The sequence below is a fragment of the Galeopterus variegatus genome, unplaced genomic scaffold (assembly GCF_000696425.1).
Source record: "Galeopterus variegatus unplaced genomic scaffold, G_variegatus-3.0.2 Scaffold31, whole genome shotgun sequence".
In the NCBI taxonomy this organism is placed as follows: Eukaryota; Metazoa; Chordata; class Mammalia; order Dermoptera; family Cynocephalidae; genus Galeopterus; species Galeopterus variegatus.
In genome coordinates this window covers 1199058-1222442 of record NW_007726142.1, presented here as the reverse complement: position 1 = coordinate 1222442, position 23385 = coordinate 1199058, and the positions used below count along the sequence as shown (strand labels likewise).

Sequence of the window (23385 nt, the reverse complement as noted above, 5' to 3'; positions counted from 1 at the left end):
TGCAGGACCTATATTGAAAAAATGTGTAAGCATAAACGATAATGTATCAATACCTTCCTTACCACAGTGCCTGTCATATAGTAGGCACCAGTAGACGCTGACTGAATGAATGTTTAAACTTCAGCTTTTTTTGTGTATACAATGAGTGTAAGATTATTACCTACTTAAAAAGATTGCTCTAAAATTTCGAAGAAATAATCACGTAAAGTTCATCACATGGAACTTAGTGTGAATGAGCGTATCAATATACCTTGCTATTATTATTATCACTATTATTTTGCAATGTTTTAGGCACAGTGTCAAAACAGCACTTTTTAAATAATTCTTTTACTCCAAAAGGGCTTTAAAAAACAAACAAACAAAACCCTTTTGAAGTATAATTGAGCTCATGGATTTTTTGTTTGTTTTGAAACGGCTTTATAGAGATATAATTTACAAAGTCCATGTGTTTAAAATGTGCAAGTCAATGGTTTTTATTACATTTACAGAGTTGTGCAACTATCACCATAATCTAATTTTAGAACATCTTTATCATCCCAAAACAAAACCATGGAGCTCATGGATTTTTATATTAGGTTTCAGATGCAAGTGGATCCATGACGGTGACTGTGGTGGCCGAGGAAAACCCCTTCTCCATGGCAATGCTCCTTTCTGAAGAATGCTTTATTTTGGACCATGGTGCTGCAAAACAAATTTTCGTATGGAAAGGTAAAAAAAAACTACTGACATTGTTGCTGCATTTCAGATTTATGGGTATTTCTTCAGAAGGGTGAAGAAAACTGACTAAACGCCTACATTTTGAGATTCTATCTGTAAATATCTTATGTAAAATCCAGCCATTTTCCTACTGTCATCTTTTACCAGGGATTATGGTGCTAAAGAAAGCATTTGGGGAATACAGAAAGAATCTTTTTTAAATAACATTCATTACTATATTGCTAAATATATTTAATGTGCTAGGAAATCTTTGCCATTTCTCATTGCTATAGTTAATTATTGTGTTTAATTTTTGTACACAAGTAATTTTTAATTATATATTTTCCCTCTCTGAAATTCTGTCTCTGTTTAATTTACCTTGTATTTTAGGTAAAGATGCTAATCCCCAGGAAAGGAAGGCTGCTATGAAGACAGCGGAAGAATTCCTAGAGAGAATGAATTATTCCACCAATACCCAAGTACGTGTGAGAATGAACTGGCAAGAAAAACAATTTAAAGCATGAGAGTTATGGCATTTCCACAAAACTCATGAAAGAATTTGGTTCAAAGTAATGTATACATGTTAAATCACTCTTCATTTAAGTGTGTTGAATCTTGTTCCTAGTATTTTATCTCTGTAGGGGATAGAATTTTGTAGAAACTGGATATCGAGATGGATATTCAGACCTTCCATGGGGCTGCATGATGAGAAAAAGAGCCCATCCACTTCCTTCACAGCCTTTAATTCAAGATAATCAGACACAGTTGAATTACTTAAGAGGACTTACCTAAGAGTTACTTGTTAGAGGATGGAATGCAGACAGGCTAATACCCAGATAATGTTTGTCTTCATCAAGATCAACTTAACCACTAATTAATTACTCTTTCCTTATCTGAAACTCTCAGCCTCATCTACTCTCTTTATATTTACGTCTGGCACAAGTGACACAATGAGACAATTTCTTCCAGGTTACAGATCTCTTGTGAACCTAATGTAAAAAGACAAGACAATCAGATTTATTTGACTGCAGTAGTATATATGAGAGAACTTTATTCTTATTTCAAATGTTTAAAATGAATGGGAATTACTTTAGTTGTAAGAAAAAGCAGGGTTGGATTATTTTAACTACTTAGTTTCTAAGTTTACATCTGTAATCGCAGAAACCAGGACAATCTTTTCATTTCCTTAGTTCTTTCTACACTGCCAGGTTCATATTTTTCCTCTATGTCTTATTTTTTTTGTTTATTATTACTATTTTAAATTTCAGATTCAGGTTCTTCCAGAAGGAGGTGAAACACCAATCTTCAAACAGTTCTTTAAGGACTGGAGAGATAAAGATCAGAGTCATGGCTTTGGGAAAGTATATGTCACAGAGAAAGTGGCTCGAATAAAACAAATTCCATTTGATGCTTCAAAATTACACAGCTCTCCGCAGATGGCAGCCCAGCACAATATGGTGGACGACGGTTCTGGCAAAGTGGAGGTATTTACCTGATTTCATTTGTTTTTATCAAGCCCATTTATGTCAGTATGTGTAGAAATATATGACACTAGTTCAAAAAGTTCATGGAAAAGCAGAATTAAAAGATAATGTTATCTTTCTACAAACTTTTTGAAGATCCCTTGTAACTTCAGAAAACTACAAACATTTGGGCCGAGCCCATGGCGCACTTGGGAGGGTGCAGCGCTGGGAGTGCAGCAGCGCTCCCACTGTGGGTTCGGATCCTATATAGGGATGATTGGTGCTCTCATAGCGCTCACTGGCTGAGCACTATGCGGCCGGTCTCAAAAAGGACAAAAAAAAAAAAAAAAACTACAAACATTTTAAAATGTGAATTTTACTTAATAATGGAGATGTTCTAGTACTATCTACTAAATCATGGAAGTCAAAGCTGGAGAAGATGTTGGCTGACCTTTGCTCCCCGTTTTACAAATATGTATGTTGAGATCCCAAGAAGGTAGATGATTTGTGCAAGATCACCTAATTATCATCTTAGTGACCTGGCGGGGACCACAGCAGTCTCGTTTCTTGGTCCAGGTAGTTGTTTCTCCCAGAAAGCCCATGTCTACGACTGTGCGGTGAGTCTGTGCTGCTCCAAATGTACCAGCCACGGTCAGTCTTTCCTTCCCCCGCACGTTGGAGGTGTTCATGAAAGCAAATAGGCCATGTACTAATAACACAGGTATTTTAAGACCATTCATATTGAGTCTGTTGATTATTTCACTTTAGACAAAAATTGCTAAAAACTCCCTAATCATTCTTCCTAACTCAGATCCCTTCACATTCAATTCACTCTTGAATCTAACTTAGTGAGAACTGAATGAAGTCACTTCCTGTTCTAAGATATCCTAATGGGTCCCCACGGTCTTCCTGAAAACCTGCATCTGCAACTGGGCCTGTGAAGCTTTCCGCACCGCCTTGAGAGCTGACTCTTCCCCTCTGACTTGTGGCTAACGTCCCCACTCCTTCATGGCAATTCAGTTAAATCACAAAGTACATGTCTTCCGAGAAGCCTTCCCTCAGTGCTGAAATGCCCTTTCTCTGTGCTCGACCCATAAGTGCTGTCACAAAATTTATCTTATAAGTGCCACAGAATTGTTCATTTACTTCCGAGTTTCTCTTAGGCCTCTCATCACTTCCTTGAGGACAGTAATTAAATATTTTATCTCTATATTTCTAGGGCTTAGCACATGCTTGGACCAAAATTTATGGTCAAGAAACTTGAGAAATAATTTTTTCTCTCTTCAATGAAATGAAGCGTTCATCTAAGCTACACAGGGTTGGGGAGTGGAGAATGCCAAGACAGAAAGTCACAAATGTCCCTCATGGGCACTATTGGAAGTCTGGGTCTGTCTCCCACTCAGATGTTCTTTCTGGAGCTCAGGACAGGCAACACAGCCAGAGGGTTCGCATGGCATTCTTGGCTCCCCAGCCCCAACTATGTCCTTGTTGCAGTTTCTGTCTCAGGCCACGGCATCTCTTAGATGTCCTCCTGTGCCACTCTAGGGCTGCTGCAATCTGGGTGCTCTCTCTAGGCTCTTGGGTTTAGAAAAGCCATGCTGCCGTTTCTCCTCTGCTCACTAGATGGCGTGGGAAGGCTTCTCTTAAGAGCTAAACTGCTCCTCTCCACCAGCTCATCTCCATATTTAAAAACATTATTAGGTTGGCTCTGCACCTGCCCAGGACCAAGGCAGAAGGTTGTGTGTGTGTATGTGTGCATGTGTGTGCACACGCAGTGCCTGGAAACTTCTTACCCATTGTTATTCTCCTATTTCATCTATGTCTCTCATCTCTCCAGCTTGGAATGTTTTTAATCTGTGATGAAAATGAGGAGGTAGAAAAAAAGTGGTGCTGTCTGTTTTTATTCCCTGTTATTTCAGTTTATGCCTGGATGGTGCCTTTTAAAAATACACGTCATACTATTGGCACTTATCTTTGTTTGGGTTGCTACAACAAAAATATCATAGACTGGGGGCTTATGCAACAAACATGTATTTCTTACAGTTCTGGAGGCTGGGAAATCCAAGATCAAGGTTTCAATGGATTCGTTGTCTGGTGGGGGTTCACTTCGTGGTTCTAGGTTTAAAAAAAAGGAGCTAGAAAGCTCTCTGGAGTTCCTTTTATATGAACACTAATTTCATTCATTAGCGCTCCATCTTCAAGACCTAATTACCTCTCGAAAGTCCCACCTCCTGTACCATCACATTGGGGGTTAGGATTTCAATATGAATCTTGGGAGGACACAGACATTCAGTCCATTGCAATCTATAGTATTTGGTCACAGTCTACCAATTCTTGCCTGGGATATAGTAGTCTCATGCCTTAAAGCACAGGGGAAAAGAAAAAAAAACATTATTTCACAAGTGATGAAAAAAATTTACTGTAAAATTTAAGAGAGATGTTTCTGAGCTGAATATTGCAGTTTGCTGTTCCACTAGAGTGTTATGTTATTTTTCACTAATTGATCAAACAATAGGTATTTATTCATCATCAGGTTCAGAACTGAGCTAAATACTGTGGAGAAAGCAAAAGAAATATAAGTGCTTAAAAAGTCAACAAACAAATTGCCAAATTGATCAAAATTTCTTCCATTTGCTTGGTTTGTAAACTCGTTAGAAAAATAATTTAAAAGTTGTTTAATGATAGATCCAAACCAAAAATTGTCTAAAGCCATAATAAATATTATTAGATAAAGAAAATTTCAATTTGGTATGTATATTCCATTCCTTTCAGATTTGGCGTGTAGAAAGCACTGGTAGGATCCCAATTGACAGTAACTCATATGGTGAATTCTATGGTGGTGACTGCTACATTATCCTCTACACTTACTCCAGAGGGCAGATTATCTACACATGGTAAGTTTACCTCTTAAAAAGATCTCAGTTCCATGAAGGCCAGATTTTGTGCCAAAGTATTAAATTCAACACAGTGTGGGGTAGAATAATCCTATAGTAACTCCTATGAGATTTGTGTAGCACGCATATAGCATTTTCTTTCAATATGATTTTGATTATGTTTTGTAGCTGCCATCCACAAGCAGGAGAGGGTAGATGAAAATCATCCTCTCTAGTCTAGGAAAATGGTTTCGATATCCTAAACAGGAGTGTTCTCTTAGTGGATATACAGTTGAATATCTCGATTGCAAGCTAACACTCCAGAGGCCAGTGTCGGGCACCATGTTTTCTTATTGTTCAAGTTTACACAGGCTTATCCTGATTGGAACTGCAAAGTTGCAGTGAGGCAAATCCCATAGGGGATGTAATATGTGATCCTATTGTATGCTCCAGAGACCTCAAATGGATGCATTCTTACTCTTTGGCCTTCATGAAATTCACAAAAACGATGGAGAAAACATTCCAGTGTATCCACACCTTACATGGTTTTGCATAATGACTTGAATTAATTGAAGGTTAGGTTTACTCAGAGTCAATACCAAGGTTCTGCTCTAGGAGGAAGGACCAAATTTCCAACCAAATAATTTAAGTGCATACACCATGCTGGGCTATTTCAAGGAACAGAGATAATGCAACAAATCACAAAACATGAAATTCTCTAACTTTTCATTGAGTAGAATCAGGTAAAATAAAATATTGCTGAGGAGACTGGAAAAAAGAAAATAATTCTCCAAAAGGTTCTTAAAACTGAGAAGTGGGGTGGAAGTTACAAGGTGGGACAAGATCCTACCTTTGTTTACAAGGTGATGGCACTTTTTAATAGGCATATTGAATGTACACATATTCAAATCTCTGCCGATATGGTGACTTTTTTGGGGGTGAGCATCACGCTAGAAAACAGGGTGACAACCATCTCCACAGTCTGACCACCTATGCTGCCCAGTGCCTTGAGCCCAACCAAGTTCAGGAGATGGCATGGAAGTCAAAGGGTGGTCTAGGACCAAGAAGCAGCAGTCTCACCTGGGAGCTTGTTAGAAACGTAGACTCTCAGGCCCCACTAAAGCAGAACTTTGACCCACTAAAGCAGATCTGCATTTTAACGAATCCTCAGGTGATTCATATGTACTTTAATGATTGACAGGCACTGCCTTAGGCAATGGTTCTAAACACTAACTGCACATTGGAATAACCTGGACACTTTTTCACAAATCCAAATACCCTCACTCTGCACTAAATAAATCAGAATCTCAGGTGGTGGGACTCCTGAGATTCTAATGTACGCCACTACATTCATAAGAACCACTGCACCCAAGGACATTTCTGAACCCACACTCAGTCTGTATCCTTCGAAGATGAATGTATTTAGCTATTTAACTCTGCGGTTAAGATGCCATCATAATAGTAATCATTTTTGGAGCAGCATCTTTGTACCAGTGAAGTGCTAGATGTTTCCATATGTTATCTCTCTTAGAAAAAAAAAACCAGCAGGAAGCAGATAAGACATCCTAAGTAACTTAATCCAAAGTCACAACTGTTGTAACTGGTGAAGCAACCTTTCAAACCTTGATTGGTACGTCTCTCTGACTCTCTTTAGCTCTGAGTTTAGTTATACCGTGTAGGTATGTCCTTATTTTGCATTTTCCTTTTCTAGAATTTTAATTCATAAAGGTGTGCAAGTGTATTAGTCCATTTTCTGTTGATTATAACAGAATACCTGAAACTGAGTAATTTATAAAGAAACAAAATTTATTTCTTACAGTTTCAGAGATTGGGAAGCCCATAGTCCAAGGGAGCATCTGGTGAGGGCCTTCTTCTGGGTGGGAACTCTCTACTGGGTCCCATGGCAATGCAGGGTATGACATGGCGAGAATGGCCTGAGCAAGAGAACTAACATTCTCGCTTGCTCTTTTTATAAAGCCATCAGAACTGTGGCCATGACAACCCATTAAATCACCAGCCCATTACTCCATAAATGGATCAATCCATTCAACAGGGCACAGTCCTGGAAATCCAGTCACCTCTTAAATGGCCCACCTTCCACCACCACATTGGGGGTTATGTTCGAACATGGGCTTCAGGGGACATTCAAACCTCAGCAGCAAAGCACAACATTTACAGTAATAAATTGTTCCTAGTCAACTTTTCTTTTCCATTTTGTTTCATGGTCATCCTCTTAATTTTCTTTTGAGTGTAAAAAATATAATTGATTGTGGCAGTTAAACAGACAAAAAAAAAAGACTAAAGCAATTCAAGAGAATGTTTTAATGAATTAACAATTTGCAATCCACATAAATACCTACGTGTATATAACTAAAACAGACTAAATCAGATTACAAATTTTAAATGCTGTAGCTATTCCTTAAATTTGAAAGTGTTTACAGAGCACTTAATGTGCCAAGCATTGTGCTATTTGCTGGAGATACAGTGGTGGAACTAAAAATTTGAACTGTGCCCTCAAGAGCTTATACTTAAAGAGAAGCAGAGGATTAGCAGGCATTTTTAGTGCAATATAAAGGATTTTAAGATAAGACAAAATGATTGACCTTTGGGGAATTATAGACGGACACTCCAGTCCACTTCCAGGCTATTGGTGAATGGCTCCTAGAAATGGTGACATCTAAGAGGATGCCAGACAGGCAAGCAAGTAGGGAAATTGTTCCAAGAGCTGCAGGAAAAAGCGTGCTCTAGTGTACTGTAATGCAGTAGGACTGGAGCAAATTTGGGGAACAAAAGATAAAACCACAGAAATTAGAAGGAGCCAAATTGGGAATGGCTTTGTAAACATGCTGAGGAGGATGAACTTTCTTTTCAGGGCATTGGGAGCCACTCAAAGAGTTTGCATGGGGGAGTGACATGATTGGTTTTCATTTTAAAGAAATTATTCTGCTTGAGATCTAAAGAATGGATTGGTGGAGGAAGACTAGAGGAAGGGAGACAGCTAGGAATTTGTTGCAGTAATCTAGCTGAATGATAAAGTGGCCTGAACTCAGTACAGTGACAACAGGAATGGGAAGAATGAGACAAATTTTCAAGGCGAGAAGGAGTTGGCATCAGATGACTGGCTGTGGGGAATCGGGGAGATGACAAAGTCAAGGATGACCCCCCCCCCCGGTTTCTGGTCTGAGCGTAAGTGGGTGGTGTTTCATTTACTGAGATAGAGTACTCAGGAGGAGGACAGGTTTGGCACACACTGTAAGAAATTCGAAGGGAAAAATAAGACACTGAGAATGCACCACGTTGTTGACAGTTACTATCTTTAGGATATGGGACTGGAGGGAGAGGTCATTAGTTTTCTTCTTTCCAATTTGAGGTGTTTAATGTTTCAATGATGGCTTATGAAGAATGCAATTAGATACTTGTGAGTCCTTTAGTGAGCCTTTGCTATTTAAAATCACAAATGTTAAGTAATGTAAGTCTGTTAATGTTGTATCCTTTGTGGAACTTTGAAAGCTTTATAAAAGTAGTGAAGACCAGCTTCCAAGTTAAACAACTTTCCAGTTTATGTGATAATTTCAATACAGGGATGTATTTTTTTTTAAGTCAAAGAGGCAGAGTTAAAGGTGAAAGACTACAATTAAATCAAGTTCTGAATGCACAAATTTGTCTTTTTTGGTTCTTAAACCGCTTATATTCTGAAATGATAGGAGAAAACTAATTGCTGCAGTGATCTTTTCTCTGAAGTGTCAGGTAATTGAAATTGAACAAATGAGGAGAATGAATCTCTTGCAGCAGAACATTTTATTTGTATGCAGCATTTATTTTTAATGAGCAACAAGCACCACAGGTTTATAAAGAAGACATGCTGTCAAAATACGTTCCTTTTCTTTCTTCCCCTAAGCATAGGATTTCAAAATTAGAAGCAAAGAGTGGCTGTATTATGTCTTGATAGTAGTGGAATACTTGACCCTCTGGATCATAAATCCATAAAGCAGATGAGTTTGAAGAAGCGGAGCACAGTACTTTGACATGAACAGGAAGAGGGGCTTGAGATCAGTAGTGAAGTGTTTATTAAGAGTATCAGAAGGCAAAAGTTCGGTGGTGGTTTTCGAGTTTCTCGGTTGAAATACTCCAAGAAAAATAATAAATGAAGACAAAAGTTGGGTGATATTGTCTGTTAGTTGGTTAATATTTTTCCCTCTGGAATAAAAGCAAAATGGAAAGCAGCTATTTTTAACCACAGCTGGAAATGAGAACTGAGGAAACTACAGAAGTAATAGGACGTGATAGCAAACCCTGCTGTAGACCATCACCATGCAACTCTGCGTCACTCCCCACCTTGTTGTCTGGTCGCTCAAAGAGGTGTTAGTTTTAAGGGCTTATGGAAAATTTAGGCTATCCAAATTAAAAGGCTGTTTTTTTTTATGGGTGGCTTTATTAAGGTAAGCATTTTTTATTGTCTTATAAACATGTGCATGACCTTTTTTGCACCCCTCTATAAAACATTTTTGCATTAAACATTCTCCTATGCCCCGCCCAGTGAAAAATTCTAAGATTAAATAAGACACGCACCCTGCTCCCTGTGTGTTGGTGTGTTTGCGTGGGTTGCCCAGGGTGGTGGGTTACTTTTAATATGTTCTGAGTATGGAATAGCTTACTGTCAAGGTTTCAGAAGAAGAGATATGGTTACCTTTCACAATCCAATTCCAAGTTTTGCATTCCTGCTGCTAACCCTAGTCAGATAAAGATGTTGGCTAAAAACAATGTTCAATGATTGCTTAGGATGTTTTGGATTTTTTTTTTTTTTTGGTCTTGTTTTGCTTATTTTTTACCACACAAATTCATCAAACAGGCAGATCTCTGAAAGGTTACTTTATAAATTAAAGTGATACAGAGTTACAGCTAACCTAGGAAGAGAAGTTGCAGATGAACTGTACAGATTGATTTATTGACCCTTATCTGGGTCCCGGAAGTTTAGTCTCTTGTACAGCTTCATTCATAATTCCTTATAGAATTTCTAGAATGGTGAAATGGGGCCTCTCTGTTGCCAACTTCTAATGATTATTTTCTTGACTTTTCTGGGTTCCAGGTATTTGGTTTTCAACAAATATTCATAGAAAGATAAAATGCCTCTAATAACCAGCCTAATGTGTTTGGCTCATATTCTTGTACTCAGATGGATTATTTTCACTATAAACGTGGTTTCCCCAAAATAGGCAGCTTCAACTTGGAATCAAACAGACCTGATTACTTAGCTAAATTATGTAAGGAGCTAAAGCTCAATTTCTTTAAAACAGAGATTAAAAATGCCTGCCTTATATCCTTCTAGACAAGATACAGGATAATTCATGGCTCAATGTTAGCACTTTAAAAAAAACTCAATAATTTTGAGGGTTCATGTCAAGTTAAAACAGTTGGTTTCTTCTTTATGTTTCATAATAACTTGTCTCTGCTTGAAATGCCTACATGGGAAGGTCTTAAAACTTAAATACAGGTAATTTGTTTTACTTTGATTCCTCTAGGCAAGGAGCAAATGCCACAAGAGATGAGCTGACGACATCCGCTTTCCTGACCGTTCAGTTGGATCGATCCCTTGGAGGACAGGCTGTGCAGGTTGGGATATTTTTACCCCCAAAACTCACACAAGTTAAACTTTTGCTAGCTCGATTTCTAGCTAAAGCTCCTCTTCCAAGTTGGGATGAGAATTTGACATTTTCTTGATATTGACTCTTTTTCATTTTGGAATTTCAGTATTCCTACTCTCATGCCATAGAGGTTCACTCAGGTTCTGGAAAGGGAGCAAACCAAAGCAAAATAAAAACAACAAAAAACAATAACAGATTTAAGCCAAAAGAATCTTCCCATTAGAATCACACCATATGTCAATGATAGCCTCCTGACATTAAACTGTCCTATCTGTGTCATCACTTCCAGCTATTGTTAGACAGATGTCGTGGGCAAAATAATGCCCCCAAGATGTTCACGTCCTAGTCCTCAGAACCTATGAATGTGTTATGTTTCAAAGCAAAGGAGAGTTAAGCTTGGAGATGGAATTAAGTTTGCTCCTCAGCGGATCTCAAAATAGGGAGATTATCTGGGATTACTGGTTAGACCCAGTATAATCACAAGGGTCCTTATAAGTAAAAAGAGGGAAGCAGGCAGAGTTAGAGGGATGCAGCATGAGAAAGACTCAACCTGCAATTGCTGTCTTTGAAGACAGAAGTGGCCCCAGCAAAGGAATATGGGCAAACTCTAGAAGCTGGGAAAGATGAGGAAATGGACTCACCCTTAGAGCCTCTAGAGGGGACTGTAGTCCTGCGATAGCTTGATTTTAGCCTAGGAACCAAGTGAGCACAGTAATTCATTCTGTACTTTTGACCTCCAGAACTGTAAGATAATAAAATTGTGCTGTCGTAAGCCACTAGAGCCAATTATGGTAATTTATTATAGCAGTAATAAGAAATAAATACAACAGTGTAAAACAAGCACAGATTAATGATTCTAATTAATAGGTTAAAAAGTAGAACAATATTTTACACATTCTCAAGTCATAAATGTGCCTAAGTTATGTTCTGCACAGGCAAACTGAAATAAACCTCAATAAGAAATCGTGGATCCTTATTTTTCCCTTTTAGGTACCAGAAGTCTTGACATAAACAAAGTCCAACACCCAAAAGTGGGGGGAACAGGAGCGGAGGAGAGGGGAGAGGAGGACAGAAATGGGAGGGGAGGGGAGGGGAGGGAAAGGGATAGAGAAGAGGGAAGGGGAGGGAACAGAGAGAGGGAAATCCTTGAGGGAGAAATGAGAGGGGAAGAGAGGAGGAGAGAGGAGGAAGGGAGAGCGTGGAATGAAAGAGGAAAGAGAGAAATTTTTTATTAGGGTAATTCTGAAAAAAAAAAAAAAAAGCTTGTTGAGAATGACTGTACCCAAATTCAAAACGACAATCTCATAGAAATATAAATGAATCAACTTTTCAGTCTGTGTATATGTGGGGTGTGTGTGTGTGGAGAGAGAAGGTTGCTGGAAGAGATAATGTGTTGACTTACTCATTATAGAAGTTTGAATGTCATGCAATGTCATACAATATCAATGTCTAGTTCTAGCTCTCTTCACTGTGTCTGAGGACTGTTTGCAGCCTGGTTCAACCTTCCTTCCTCTTTTTTCAAGCTCAACTGCTCCTCTTCTTACTCTAGCACAGAGTACCTGCTGCTTGTTTCAGAACCCTTATTCGTAACCATGGGAACTTCTTGGTCTTTGCTGGTTTAGTTCCTTACTGTGTGACTGCAACACAGACTCCAGGAAGACTGTTTCCGTCTAGCGTGCTTCAGTGTGTCTGTCTGCTCTCCTATTAATCCCAGCAGAGGACACTTGCTTGTTCCTTGTTCCTACAACTAGCCTGAGGTCTCTGTCTCTCTCTCTTCCCCCACATCCCCTCCTCTCTTTATAGCTGGAGCTGATCACACTGCTGCCTGGGTTTTTTTCTGCCTGCCTATGTGTTTTCTCTGGCCAGTTTTGGGGAAGGCATCTGCTCCCATCTGCTGGGAAAAGTCTCTTCCAGATTATGGTTCACACTAAGAGCAGGTGATCATTTAGCCAGTGTGGTGACATTTTGGACACAGCAGCATTGAGCATTCCCTTCTCAGGGTTGTGTCTTGTTTATCTTCTTCATGCTTGATGTCAAAGGAGCTAAAATTCTGTGGTGTACAAGTTCTTTGCTTTGCTTTGTTTTCAAATCTTTATAAATGTGTATTTGCTTCTTCAAATGTAACAGTTAAATAGAGATGTAAGTCGAATTGTTTAGGACGTAAAATCCAAAACATGGAGGCTGAGTTTGGTCTTCCAGCTGGATTCCTTTCTATCTTGGTACTTGTCAATAGATACACATGTATAAAGCAAGTTAGGCTAAAGTTAAAGTTGCATATTACCTTTTTTTTGTACACATTAATTTGTTAATTGTTAATTTACAGGTAATAAGATGATTGAATTCTTTAAATGCACTCAGTTCAATTTCCCCATGAAGTATTATATTCATTTCTTGAATGAAATATTTCTAGCTAAGAACTGATGTCGTCTATAACATTTAGTTGATCTTTAAAGTATTCCTGAGGGCTTCAGCCACACCCCCCTGACATCTGAACCCAGCCTGGCAAAAACCAAGCCACCACTGGAAGCCCCCTGGTCTCCCCTGTGGGAATGAGGGGGGTGCCACAGGCCTCAATCTCATCCCTCTTCCTTCCTCCTTCTTCCATCCCATTTCCTTCCCCTTTTCCCTATCCCTCTCCCTCCCAACGCTCTGCAACAACTTCATAGAATGTAAAAAAAAATAATATTAATAAAAAAATAAAGTATTCCTTATATTCCTTAAGAAATTATTCAAAAACTTTGAAGATATGCATGTGTCTTACATATTCCATATTTCACAGTAGAATATTTGATATGCCCTATTAATGAATTTCCATTAATTGTTAGTTGAATCCTAAATTAATGAAATGGTAACTCTTTTCTTCAATCACTAGATGGCAGTAGTTTACAATAATGCAAAAAAAAAATCTTACGTCCTGTAATGTTGTTTTAAACACTCCTTTATAGAGTATATTACACTATTAATTTTTTTTAATCTACCTTTTTTCTCACTTGTTCTTTTACAGTAGGTGATGGGCCTTAATCAGTGGCCTCCTTTCTTGTATGTTGGCAATTGAAGTTTTCTCAATGTTATGTCGAATGCTAAGCTGACAGCTTTTGGTACTCCTTCCTACCCCCATCCAAAGCTCTGGGAGTATGACTGAGGAAACATTTTCATAATGTGCTGCTCACTTATTTGAATGCCTACTAATTGAAACATACTTATGAGGTCAATTATTTTCAGTGCTCTATGCCTCCTGTTATGGTATGTGCATGGGCATTCCCAGTCACCTAGCTTCTAGAAAAAGATGTATGAGGGTAGGTGTGAAAGCTCAATTTTAGCATAAGGCAGAACAAATAAAAAAACAAGGGACTGAAAAAAATTTGAACTCTTCATGTAAGAAATGCATCAATATTTCATGCAAGAAATGGGAGATTAAGTCAAGCTAATAATTTATCACTTATTTTATTCAGTTTCCTCATCCTGAAAAGTTATTTTATTGCATAAAAAATAAGTTGCTTATACTGAGCATATCTTCTACTACCATTTCTACAGGTAAGTTAAAAAGTAGAAAATATAAGATCAGTTTATTTTTGCCAGTTTTTAATGTTTGGATAGAAATCTTTTGCTTCTGTGTGTAATTTTTTTTTTCATCTCACAAATATCTGGTTATAAAAATAATGAGTATGATTTTGTGTCCTTTTATTTTTTGAAGCACATGTGTTAACCTTCTGAACCAGATCCAAAACACATAAGAATCTAGCACATGTGTAAACATCTGTAAAATGTTGATGCTTTTGAAGAAGAGTAATTTTCATATAAGGTTGCAGACACCAGCACTTCATTGCTGTAATCTTTTCTCTTTGGGAGATGTAGATGAACAAGCTTACATCTTCATGCTTTCCAAAAGCAGAAAGTGTTGCAGTGTGAGGATGTTTCCCCACACAAGAAACTACTCGGGGACACTGTGACACTGGTTCTAGGACAATGAAAGATTCTCTTTTTTTCTTTACTATTTTTTTAATTGTAATTGTAATTATACATACTTGTAGGGTATAATCTGGTGTTTCAATACATACATATATTGCATAATAAATGGGTTAGGGTAGTTAATGTATCAATGAACAGAAGATTCTTAAGTCAAGGAGGAAACTGTACTTGGTTATCATCAACTTTTTTGTTCTGTTAATCATCATTCCTCCTGCTCTTGACTTTCTGTTTATTTTTTGTTTTGTTTTCAAAAAGAAAAATAAGCACACATTTAGAAAATCAACCTTCTTTCAATGCACTCTTTATTTTATTTCTTTTATCTCCCCACCTCCAGATCCGAGTCTCCCAAGGCAAAGAGCCTGCTCATCTGCTGAGTTTGTTCAAAGACAAACCACTCATTATTTACAAGAATGGAACATCAAAGAAAGGAGGTCAGGCACCTGCTTCCCCTATACGCCTCTTTCAAGTCCGGAGAAACCTGGCATCTATCACCAGAATTGTGGAGGTAATGTCACGCATTCAATAAAACATGCCTTGGCTATGGATTTCCCAATGGACCTGAGCCATCAACAAATATTAGTCTTTTAAAAATTAGCAAGTAAATTCCTTTCATTTCTATAATTAATCCAGTTCACAATAAAAAAACACTAAAAGCAGGAGAGCTGAGTAAAATGTTAAACTGCAGATACCAGGCCTCTCACATTTTACAACTGCATTCAACCCAAACAAATGAATTTTGAGAATACTGTAATAAACCAAGCTGTCACAGGCATGGAGTAGATGGATCACGGGTGATGGGTCAGGTGACACTAGGGAAATTTCAGAGGGAAGTTTGAGTGTTTGCACAGTGTAACGAATGTGAGAAGCAAGCCCTGCCACACTGGACCAGAACCATAACTGTACTGCCAGTTAAGCTGTCTCTGACAGCAGCTGGGAAAGAAATTAAACCCCCATCAAGGTGTCATACAATTAGAAGACCTTCAGGCGCGGGCGAGACCAGCCTGCCTAGGTTTTCAAATGGCTGTGTGCTTTGACCTTTAGGACAATCCCGTTACACCTCACATCCCAATCACCTCAGTCACTGTTGAAATCCAGGTCTCCCAGATCACTCTGAAACTGCTGTGTACTCTCTGCATATTCCCAAAGCTGGAGCCATCTCCCAACCCTACTCCTCCACACAAGCCATTCAGCTGAGCCCTTAAAACTGGTTGGTTATCACCTCCCTCCACCTGCGACCTCTTCTCTAAGCCTCCCTCCCCCTTCACCTTCTTGATTGCAGGCTGCTGTCCTCTGAGGATACCCATTCCTATACACCCCTCCCAAGTGGAAGTTGTGTTGTCTCCCAGTGCCCACAGGACTCAAGGATGGAGCTGGACGGGCTACCCTCCTTTCTTACCTTGCTGCTTTGATTTCTCTCCTTTGTATCAGACTCTCCCTCCCCTGTCTTGTTGTGCTGTCACCTACTGAGCTGCCGGTCCTTCCCTTCCTCTTTGATGGCTTCAGCCATTGTCTCACTGTCTTTGTCACTCTGGCTTCTCTCTTATAACCATCTTTTCCTTGTCCGCATTTCATCTCCTACTCACATCATCCTATACTAAATCTTGCCATAGGCGACAACCAGAGCTCCTCAGAAGTCTGCTTCAATCATAAACCTCTGACAACCAGCTCCCGTCCTTTGACTCCTTCACTCCAGGATGCACATGTCACCAATTCTCCAGTCTCATCGCTGAATGCATGAGTCCTCTTCATCCTTCACACCCTTCCTGTCCTCCTCTCTCCTCAAATCTCCAGCACCCGCTTCTCTCTACTGATTACTTTGATTCAGTGTTCACAGAGAGCATAAGTATAATCACACAGGAATCACCTTATCTGCTCCCCTGCAACTTCACCAACTTGTCTGCATGGGTACGTCTATATTCTCTTTCCTTCCTGTTTTATGAAAGAAATCTATAAATCTTAATTTATTTATGTTTAAAAATCAATAAATATTTTATATTAGTAATTTACATATAATGAAGTGTTTTATAAATTAACATCAATCTATTATTATCCATAAATTAGTAGTAAATAATATATTTGCATAAAGAGGTATATCAATAAATAATTTAATGCATATTTATCACATAGAATAAAAAATATGACTTCTATCTAAGGCCGTATTTCTCCCGCCCCCACTTGTGTCCAGGGTCTCCTCTCTTGCTTCCTTGTGGGCTTTCCTAGATATCTCTCTTTCCCGTGCATTTATTCCACTTGCAGTTCATCATGATTGCAGGCAATAATCTCCTTTCTCTTCTCTTCTGGATCATCCTTTTATTCTTCTATCCTACATCATTTACTTTGAAATACAAAGATGTGTTTTTAAAAAAAACTCCCATCATTTCTTTAAAAACTTCTCTTGACCCTGATCTTGACCGTCTCCAGCTACCGCATCATTTCTCTGTCCTTCTTAAGAGCACGAGTCCTTGAAAGAGTTGTTGTCACTCGCTCACTGTCTCTACTTGTTTGAGCCTATTCTCTCTCAAGCCACTCCAATCAGGTATTTATTCCCCTCACTCCACTGAAATGCTTTCTCTCTAGTTGGTCAGTGACCTGCTTCTTGCCACAATCAAAAGTCATTTCTCGGATCTCATTTTTCTAAACCTTCCACAACCATTTGCCACGGTTAACATTTCCTGTTTTATTGAATACTTTTTTCCACACAGTGTCTGTATTACCACACTTATCATGATTTCTTTTAAACCTACTGGCCACTCTTCTGGGGCAGTTTTGCTGGGTTTTACTTCTCTGCTTGACCTCTAAGCATTTGAGTGCTCCAAGGCTCAGTCTTGAACTCTTCACAGTGATCTCATTCAGTCATATAGTTTAAATGCCAGCGTGGGTATTGATCTCATCTAGAACATTCTGTGCAGGGATTCTCATGTGTTTAATTATGACTAATTGTTTTTTAGTCTATCAAACTGACAGTGCAGCTCTCATCTGCAGGCACTCTCAGTTGACTTCAGATGGAAGAGTCAACCAGAATGCAGCATTGTTACATTCCTGATCTCTTCCCCAGTGGGCATTTCTTTATGAAACATCACCAGTTGCTTACAACATCTCTTTTTTTTTTTTTTCAGCCTCTAAAACCAGCTTCTCTGAAATGCACTAGTCCAGATTGTTTTGTAAGGCTTTCTGTCTTCAGTTCCTGGCAGGCTAAAGCTCTATAAACGTTCTGTTTTAGATCTACCCCCCTGATCTCACACCAGTCCGGACATGGGCCTCTTGTCACCTTTTCTCCATCATTCTAGCTTTTTCCTCTTTATCAATAAGGAGACATGTGGATTAGAAACAGGAAGCGCTGAAAGCCAGACCTAGTTCTTATAATTCTCCATCATCGCATCTGATAGATTCCTTTGATCTTGGTCCATGAGGCCTCATTCCTCCTGGGAGAGGACTATACCCACTTCCCTGAATGTTACCCATCCCTGGGACACTTCTCTAAATTTAGCGTTCTCTGTGGGGACACGGTCCTGACAGACCCAGCGAATCCAACTCTGCATGCGGTTGATGCCCTGATCCTGGCAGCTCAGTGAGGCTGGCCAGGCGGCATTGTTGGGCACAGCAGGTTACCCTGCCTTCTTGAGACACTTTCTTCGCTTGCCTTAGAAACACCTCCTGCTCTTGTTTCCTTCTCCCTCTCGGCTGCTCCATCTCTGTCATGCTACTGGTTCAGCTCGCTGAAGTCAGACCTCACTCAGTTCCACAGTTATGCAGAAAGTCAGACAGTGACGTAGTTTCACGATCATCTGGTCAGACAGGTAATCACAGAGATGGACACAGAGTCACAAAATCACAAGGTCATGGACGCAGTCGTAGACACAAGCCCGTCCTAGGGCCCTCACGCTCACCACCGAGCCTGAGGTTCTGCATGTGCCTTGTCCCTGCCCAGAGGTCCCACCTTCAGCCTCACCCTCAGGCCAGAGTCAAACCTCTCGCTCCCCTGTGGCCACATGGACCAGATCTGTGCTCCCCGGGGGATGCCAGGCAGTGTCCACAGATTGTAAGTCGGAAGGAAGGAGTATATCAGTGCTGTGTTTTTAAGTCCTTAAAATTGTCTTTTATAATTTGAGACATGATTTATCTGAGCCTGAAGCACCTTTTAGTGAATCCATAGTATTATCTCTTTCCCTACATTGGACTCCAGTCCCTGCTTTATGATTTTTAAGTTTCCTTTCAATTATTCGATAAGCCTTCTCTTTAGTGGGGGAGAGAAACACTGAATACCTTTGCTTCATACATGTCATTTGTGAATACTATGCCCTTTTTCCAATTGTCAATTATAGCCCCTCCTTGTTCTTATGTTATCTTTGTTTGCTTTTCCAAACCTTTGCTACTTTTCCAAACCCTTAATTCTTATCACTTAAGTTTGATTAACTGTATTCTTAGATGCTTGTGCTACTATCTGAATGACACAGACATTTCAAACACCATAGTGGTGTCTTGTGCTGCCCTGAATTAATTTCCTGGGATTGGGTGGAAAGCTGTGGTTGGTTTGTCACAGTCACAGCTCTGAAACTCTGAAACGTATTTATTGAAGGAGCAGCAATGACTTTGAATCGTTGTGTTATTTTTCGTCATACTCTAGGTTGATGTTGATGCAAATTCACTGAATTCCAATGATGTTTTTGTCCTGAAACTGCCAAAAAACAATGGCTTCATCTGGGTAGGAAAAGGTGCTAGCCAGGACGAGGAGAAAGGAGCAGAGTACGTGGCAAGTGTCCTCAAGTGCAAAACTGTAAGGATTCAGGAAGGCGAGGAACCAGGTGTGTGCTGTGGGGCCAAGGACACTAACCAGAATTTACATTTGGTATGTTTGCTAATCGACTTTTTTCATAGTCACTTTTTAATGGCTATTGGGGGTTAAGAATCCCTCCAATATTTAGAAAAGTGGGTGATGGTACCTGGTATATTTAAGAAATTTCTAACATTAAAGTCAAGGTAAGATAATATTATTTGTTAATGTAAAGCAATACAAACCATATCCTCTAGTAAATGCATTGGATAACTCAGTGTGTTTTCCACAGAGGAGTTTTGGAATGTCCTTGGAGGGAAAAAAGACTACCAGACGTCACCACTGCTAGAAACCGAGGCTGAAGCCCATCCGCCTCGGCTTTATGGCTGCTCTAACAAAACTGGAAGGTTCATTGTAAGTATCTTAAGACAATGAGATAGAACCTAACAATACTGGGAGAGGTGTTTCCATGTAGGCTCTGACACTTTCCAGCCATGTTACCTCTCAGAGTCTCAGAAGTTTCAGATTACCTGAAAATCATAGATGATAATCTTTGCTCTATACAGGGTAGTTTTAAGGGTCAATGATGTAATAGATATGAAAGCGTTAACTGTACTGTGCTATATAAATTAAGCTGCCTTAAAAATATCAGCTGCTTTACACCTGTGTCAGCAAGAAGTAGTTGCTCTATGAATATGTATGTGCTTGGGTTTGCTAATTTAATAATTTGACACTTTTTGTGGGCAGCAATAGTTGTTTCTGATCAAACTATATAAGTTTTACACATCATTTTCCCAGGGGTATAAATTTCACTATGTTGACTGAATAAAAAACATTATGGAAATAGTATGATCATTGGGCAAAACAACAGAAAGTTATATATGTGCCTGCAAATTAACTGAAATCAACAGGAATGTTTTATAGTCATTTATAGGCTTTGACTTTCAGGCAATCAGAAGTAAAATCAGAAGTATCTGTGTCTTAGTTCAGGCGGCTATAAAAAAAATACCACAGATAAGATGGTTTAAACAACAAACTTTTATTTCTCCCAGTTCTGGAATCTGGGAAGTTCAAGATCAAGGCATCAGCAGATGCCTTGTCTGTTGAGGGCACACTTCCTTGTGTCCTCATATGGCAAAGAGAGCAAGCTCTATTCTCTTTCTCTTCTTAAGGACACTAATCCCATCATGGGGGCTCCACCCTCATGAGCTCATCTAAACCTAATCACCACCTACTACCACACCATTAGGGGGTTAGGGCTTCAACATATGAATTTAGAGGGAAACAAATATGCAGTTCATGACAATACAAGAGGGATTTTATACTGGGCTCTGAAATATTATCCAAAAGGCTACTGCTCTTTGCCTCAATTTACATACTAAGCTTTTGTTTAAATTTTTCATTTAAAGAACAAATTTCTCTTCTATATAGAATTTGATCTGCAGATTTGGTCAACACATCCTGGTGAATGCAAGCTTTATTTTTTAGCATACACACAAGAAAATTTCCTAAGTACTTTCTCAGGTACTTTGATTACTAGAACTAAAATGCTTTGAAGAAGAAACCGTTCATGCACAAACCACATTTGAGGCTTACAAGTGATTTGACTTGAAACTCCAGACTTAAATAGTGCATTGAGATAAATATTTGGTTGTCAGGCACCACAGTTTGCTCACTTACTTTACAGGAAACCCCTGTGCTTACTGTATTTTATAAATTTGTCATCAGAAAAATCTGTTATTTTATTGTTTTGAGTGTTTATTTGATATTGCATCCAAACAACTTTTTAGCATATGCTCCTATAATTTCTTTTTATTATTATTTGCATATATTAGTATAAAATTAGACTTTTCTCCAAGGAAGATATGTTTTACAAAAATAAGTTCCTAGAACTTTGTTCTCAGTCAGGTTTGAAAGAAATCTGTTAGTGCTTGTCTGGCTTTTTGTTATGCACATATATTAGCCTTTAGGAGAAATATACATTTTTCTGCACCTACTCATTTTCCTGTTTGGTATTTGGAACCCCTCTGCTTCTTCACAGTTTAAGGAAAAGGATTGTTACTAACAAGTGTTGGATCTTACAATCAATATTAACAAGTAGGCTTTAGACATACAAATTCCTACAAGGCAGCAGAGCCTATAGTTAAAAGCATAGCTTTTAGATCCAACCTGCCTGTGTAATATCATTTACCTAGTGATATTACTTACTAGCTTTGTGTCTTTAGGCTGGTTATGTATCCTGTCTGTGCAGTAATTTTCTCATCTGTAGAATGGAGATAATCATAGCAACTACTTCATAGGGTGAGTGCGAATATTAAATTAGTTGTTGCATATAATAGATTAGAACAGTGCCTAGCACCAAGTTAGTGATACTTAAGGTTTTTTCTTTTGAAATCATTATGTGATTGGTAAATATTCTGTGAAAAGATTATATGAACAAGTTCATTGCCTTCTGTGAATGGTCAAGATTTTTGGTTTGTTTGTTTTGTTTAACAATTTCAAAATCTCATCAGGTTATGACAAACATGAATTGTATAGTTCAGAGGTCTGCAAGCAGCCTGGGAATAGGTTTATCCAGACTGAGCTCAGGCTACAGGCTGGGTTTATTCCTGTTTTTCCATGACAGTGCTCAGGAGCACAAAAAGGCCCCTACTGAGTCACATTGGCTAGTATGACATGGACCAGGCCACAGTCAACTCCAATTCCTTGACTGCATGGCAAAGTCAAATGGCAGGCAGAGGGAGTAAAGAATTGGGAACTATAATCCAACCTGTCACACCTTCCTAAGGATGGTGGTGGGGTTCATTCAGAATTCTCTAAAAGCATTGAATTTTAGATTAATACATTCCCATTGGGATTGGGTGGATTAAACTAACCCTCTCCACTACCCTTTCATGTTAACTATAGAGAGTACAATTTAACCCATTAAAAATAAAAATAATAAAATTTTGCATATGTAATATTATGTTAAAATGTCATTTTAATGAAAATTTAAATTAAAATGACCAGACCTATTGACTTTTTAAAAATAATCTTGACCTACAAAATGAAAGACAATTTAATACCCTGACCATAAACTCAAATGTCTTTAGGGACTAGGCAGGCGACATAAATCTGTGAAACAACTTGCGTAAGGAACTGGAAGTACAGAGAATCATGTCAAATTGACTACATATGTCCAATCTAGGTATTCAATCAAAATATTATATTAAGCATTGTGCTGGCCAAATAAGGTATCATTAGTTGTGATGCCAAATTAAATAGATGAACAATTATTTAAATCTTTATTACCTAAAAAGAAGAAGAAAAAATGACTACCAAATTTTATTTTCACAGTTCTCAGAAATATTAGAAAAATTCCTGCTTTACTGTTTGGTCATAAAGCTTTCCAACATTTCAGATTGAAGAGGTTCCAGGAGAGTTCACCCAGGACGATTTAGCAGAAGATGATGTCATGTTACTAGATGCTTGGGAACAGGTAAAACTATACTTTGTTCATCAAAAAAGAGAGAACTTATGCTTGGGAACTGAATAGAATTTGCTGTGAGAAATGGCACGTATAATAATAAATGGGCAGAGAGATTTAGGCTGTATTTAAAAGAAACAACACAGTTTGGCAAAAAATCCTGATACACACAGCAAGTTGATTTCTTAGTGCATAAATAATTCTACAGCTATCTTTTTTGGTATTACAGTTGTAGGTAAAAAACATTTATTTTTCATTTTTTTGGTAAAAGTCGCTCTTAATTCATTCATTTATTTATTTATTTAATAAGTGCATTCATGTGTGTGATGTCATAAGGGTACAATGCCTTTGGGAAGACCAAAGTATTCAGAATTTCTCTTGAATTTGACAAGAAGTCATAGGGGACCCTTCCCCTGGGGAAGAAACAGAATAGTTTTGAATCTACACAGTAAAATTTGTTACTATTATATATATATATATATATATATATATATATATATATATA

General features: G+C 38.5%; 1 protein-coding gene across 2 annotated transcripts in view; it reads left to right on the top strand.

Moving 5' to 3' along the window:
- The window catches only part of SCIN (scinderin), a 75832-nt gene that overhangs the window by 43375 nt on the left and 9072 nt on the right, over positions 1-23385 (top strand). Inside the window, exons 6-14 of one of the 2 annotated variants that reach the window (XM_008570065.1) lie at positions 576-708; positions 1087-1175; positions 1965-2180; positions 4932-5053; positions 10552-10642; positions 14978-15148; positions 19268-19445; positions 19707-19828; positions 22815-22892. In XM_008570065.1, coding sequence (XP_008568287.1) covers positions 576-708; positions 1087-1175; positions 1965-2180; positions 4932-5053; positions 10552-10642; positions 14978-15148; positions 19268-19445; positions 19707-19828; positions 22815-22892 — 1200 coding nt within the window. The remainder of the gene's footprint in view (positions 1-575; positions 709-1086; positions 1176-1964; positions 2181-4931; positions 5054-10551; positions 10643-14977; positions 15149-19267; positions 19446-19706; positions 19829-22814; positions 22893-23385) is intronic. The other variant, XM_008570070.1, reaches the window with a different exon arrangement.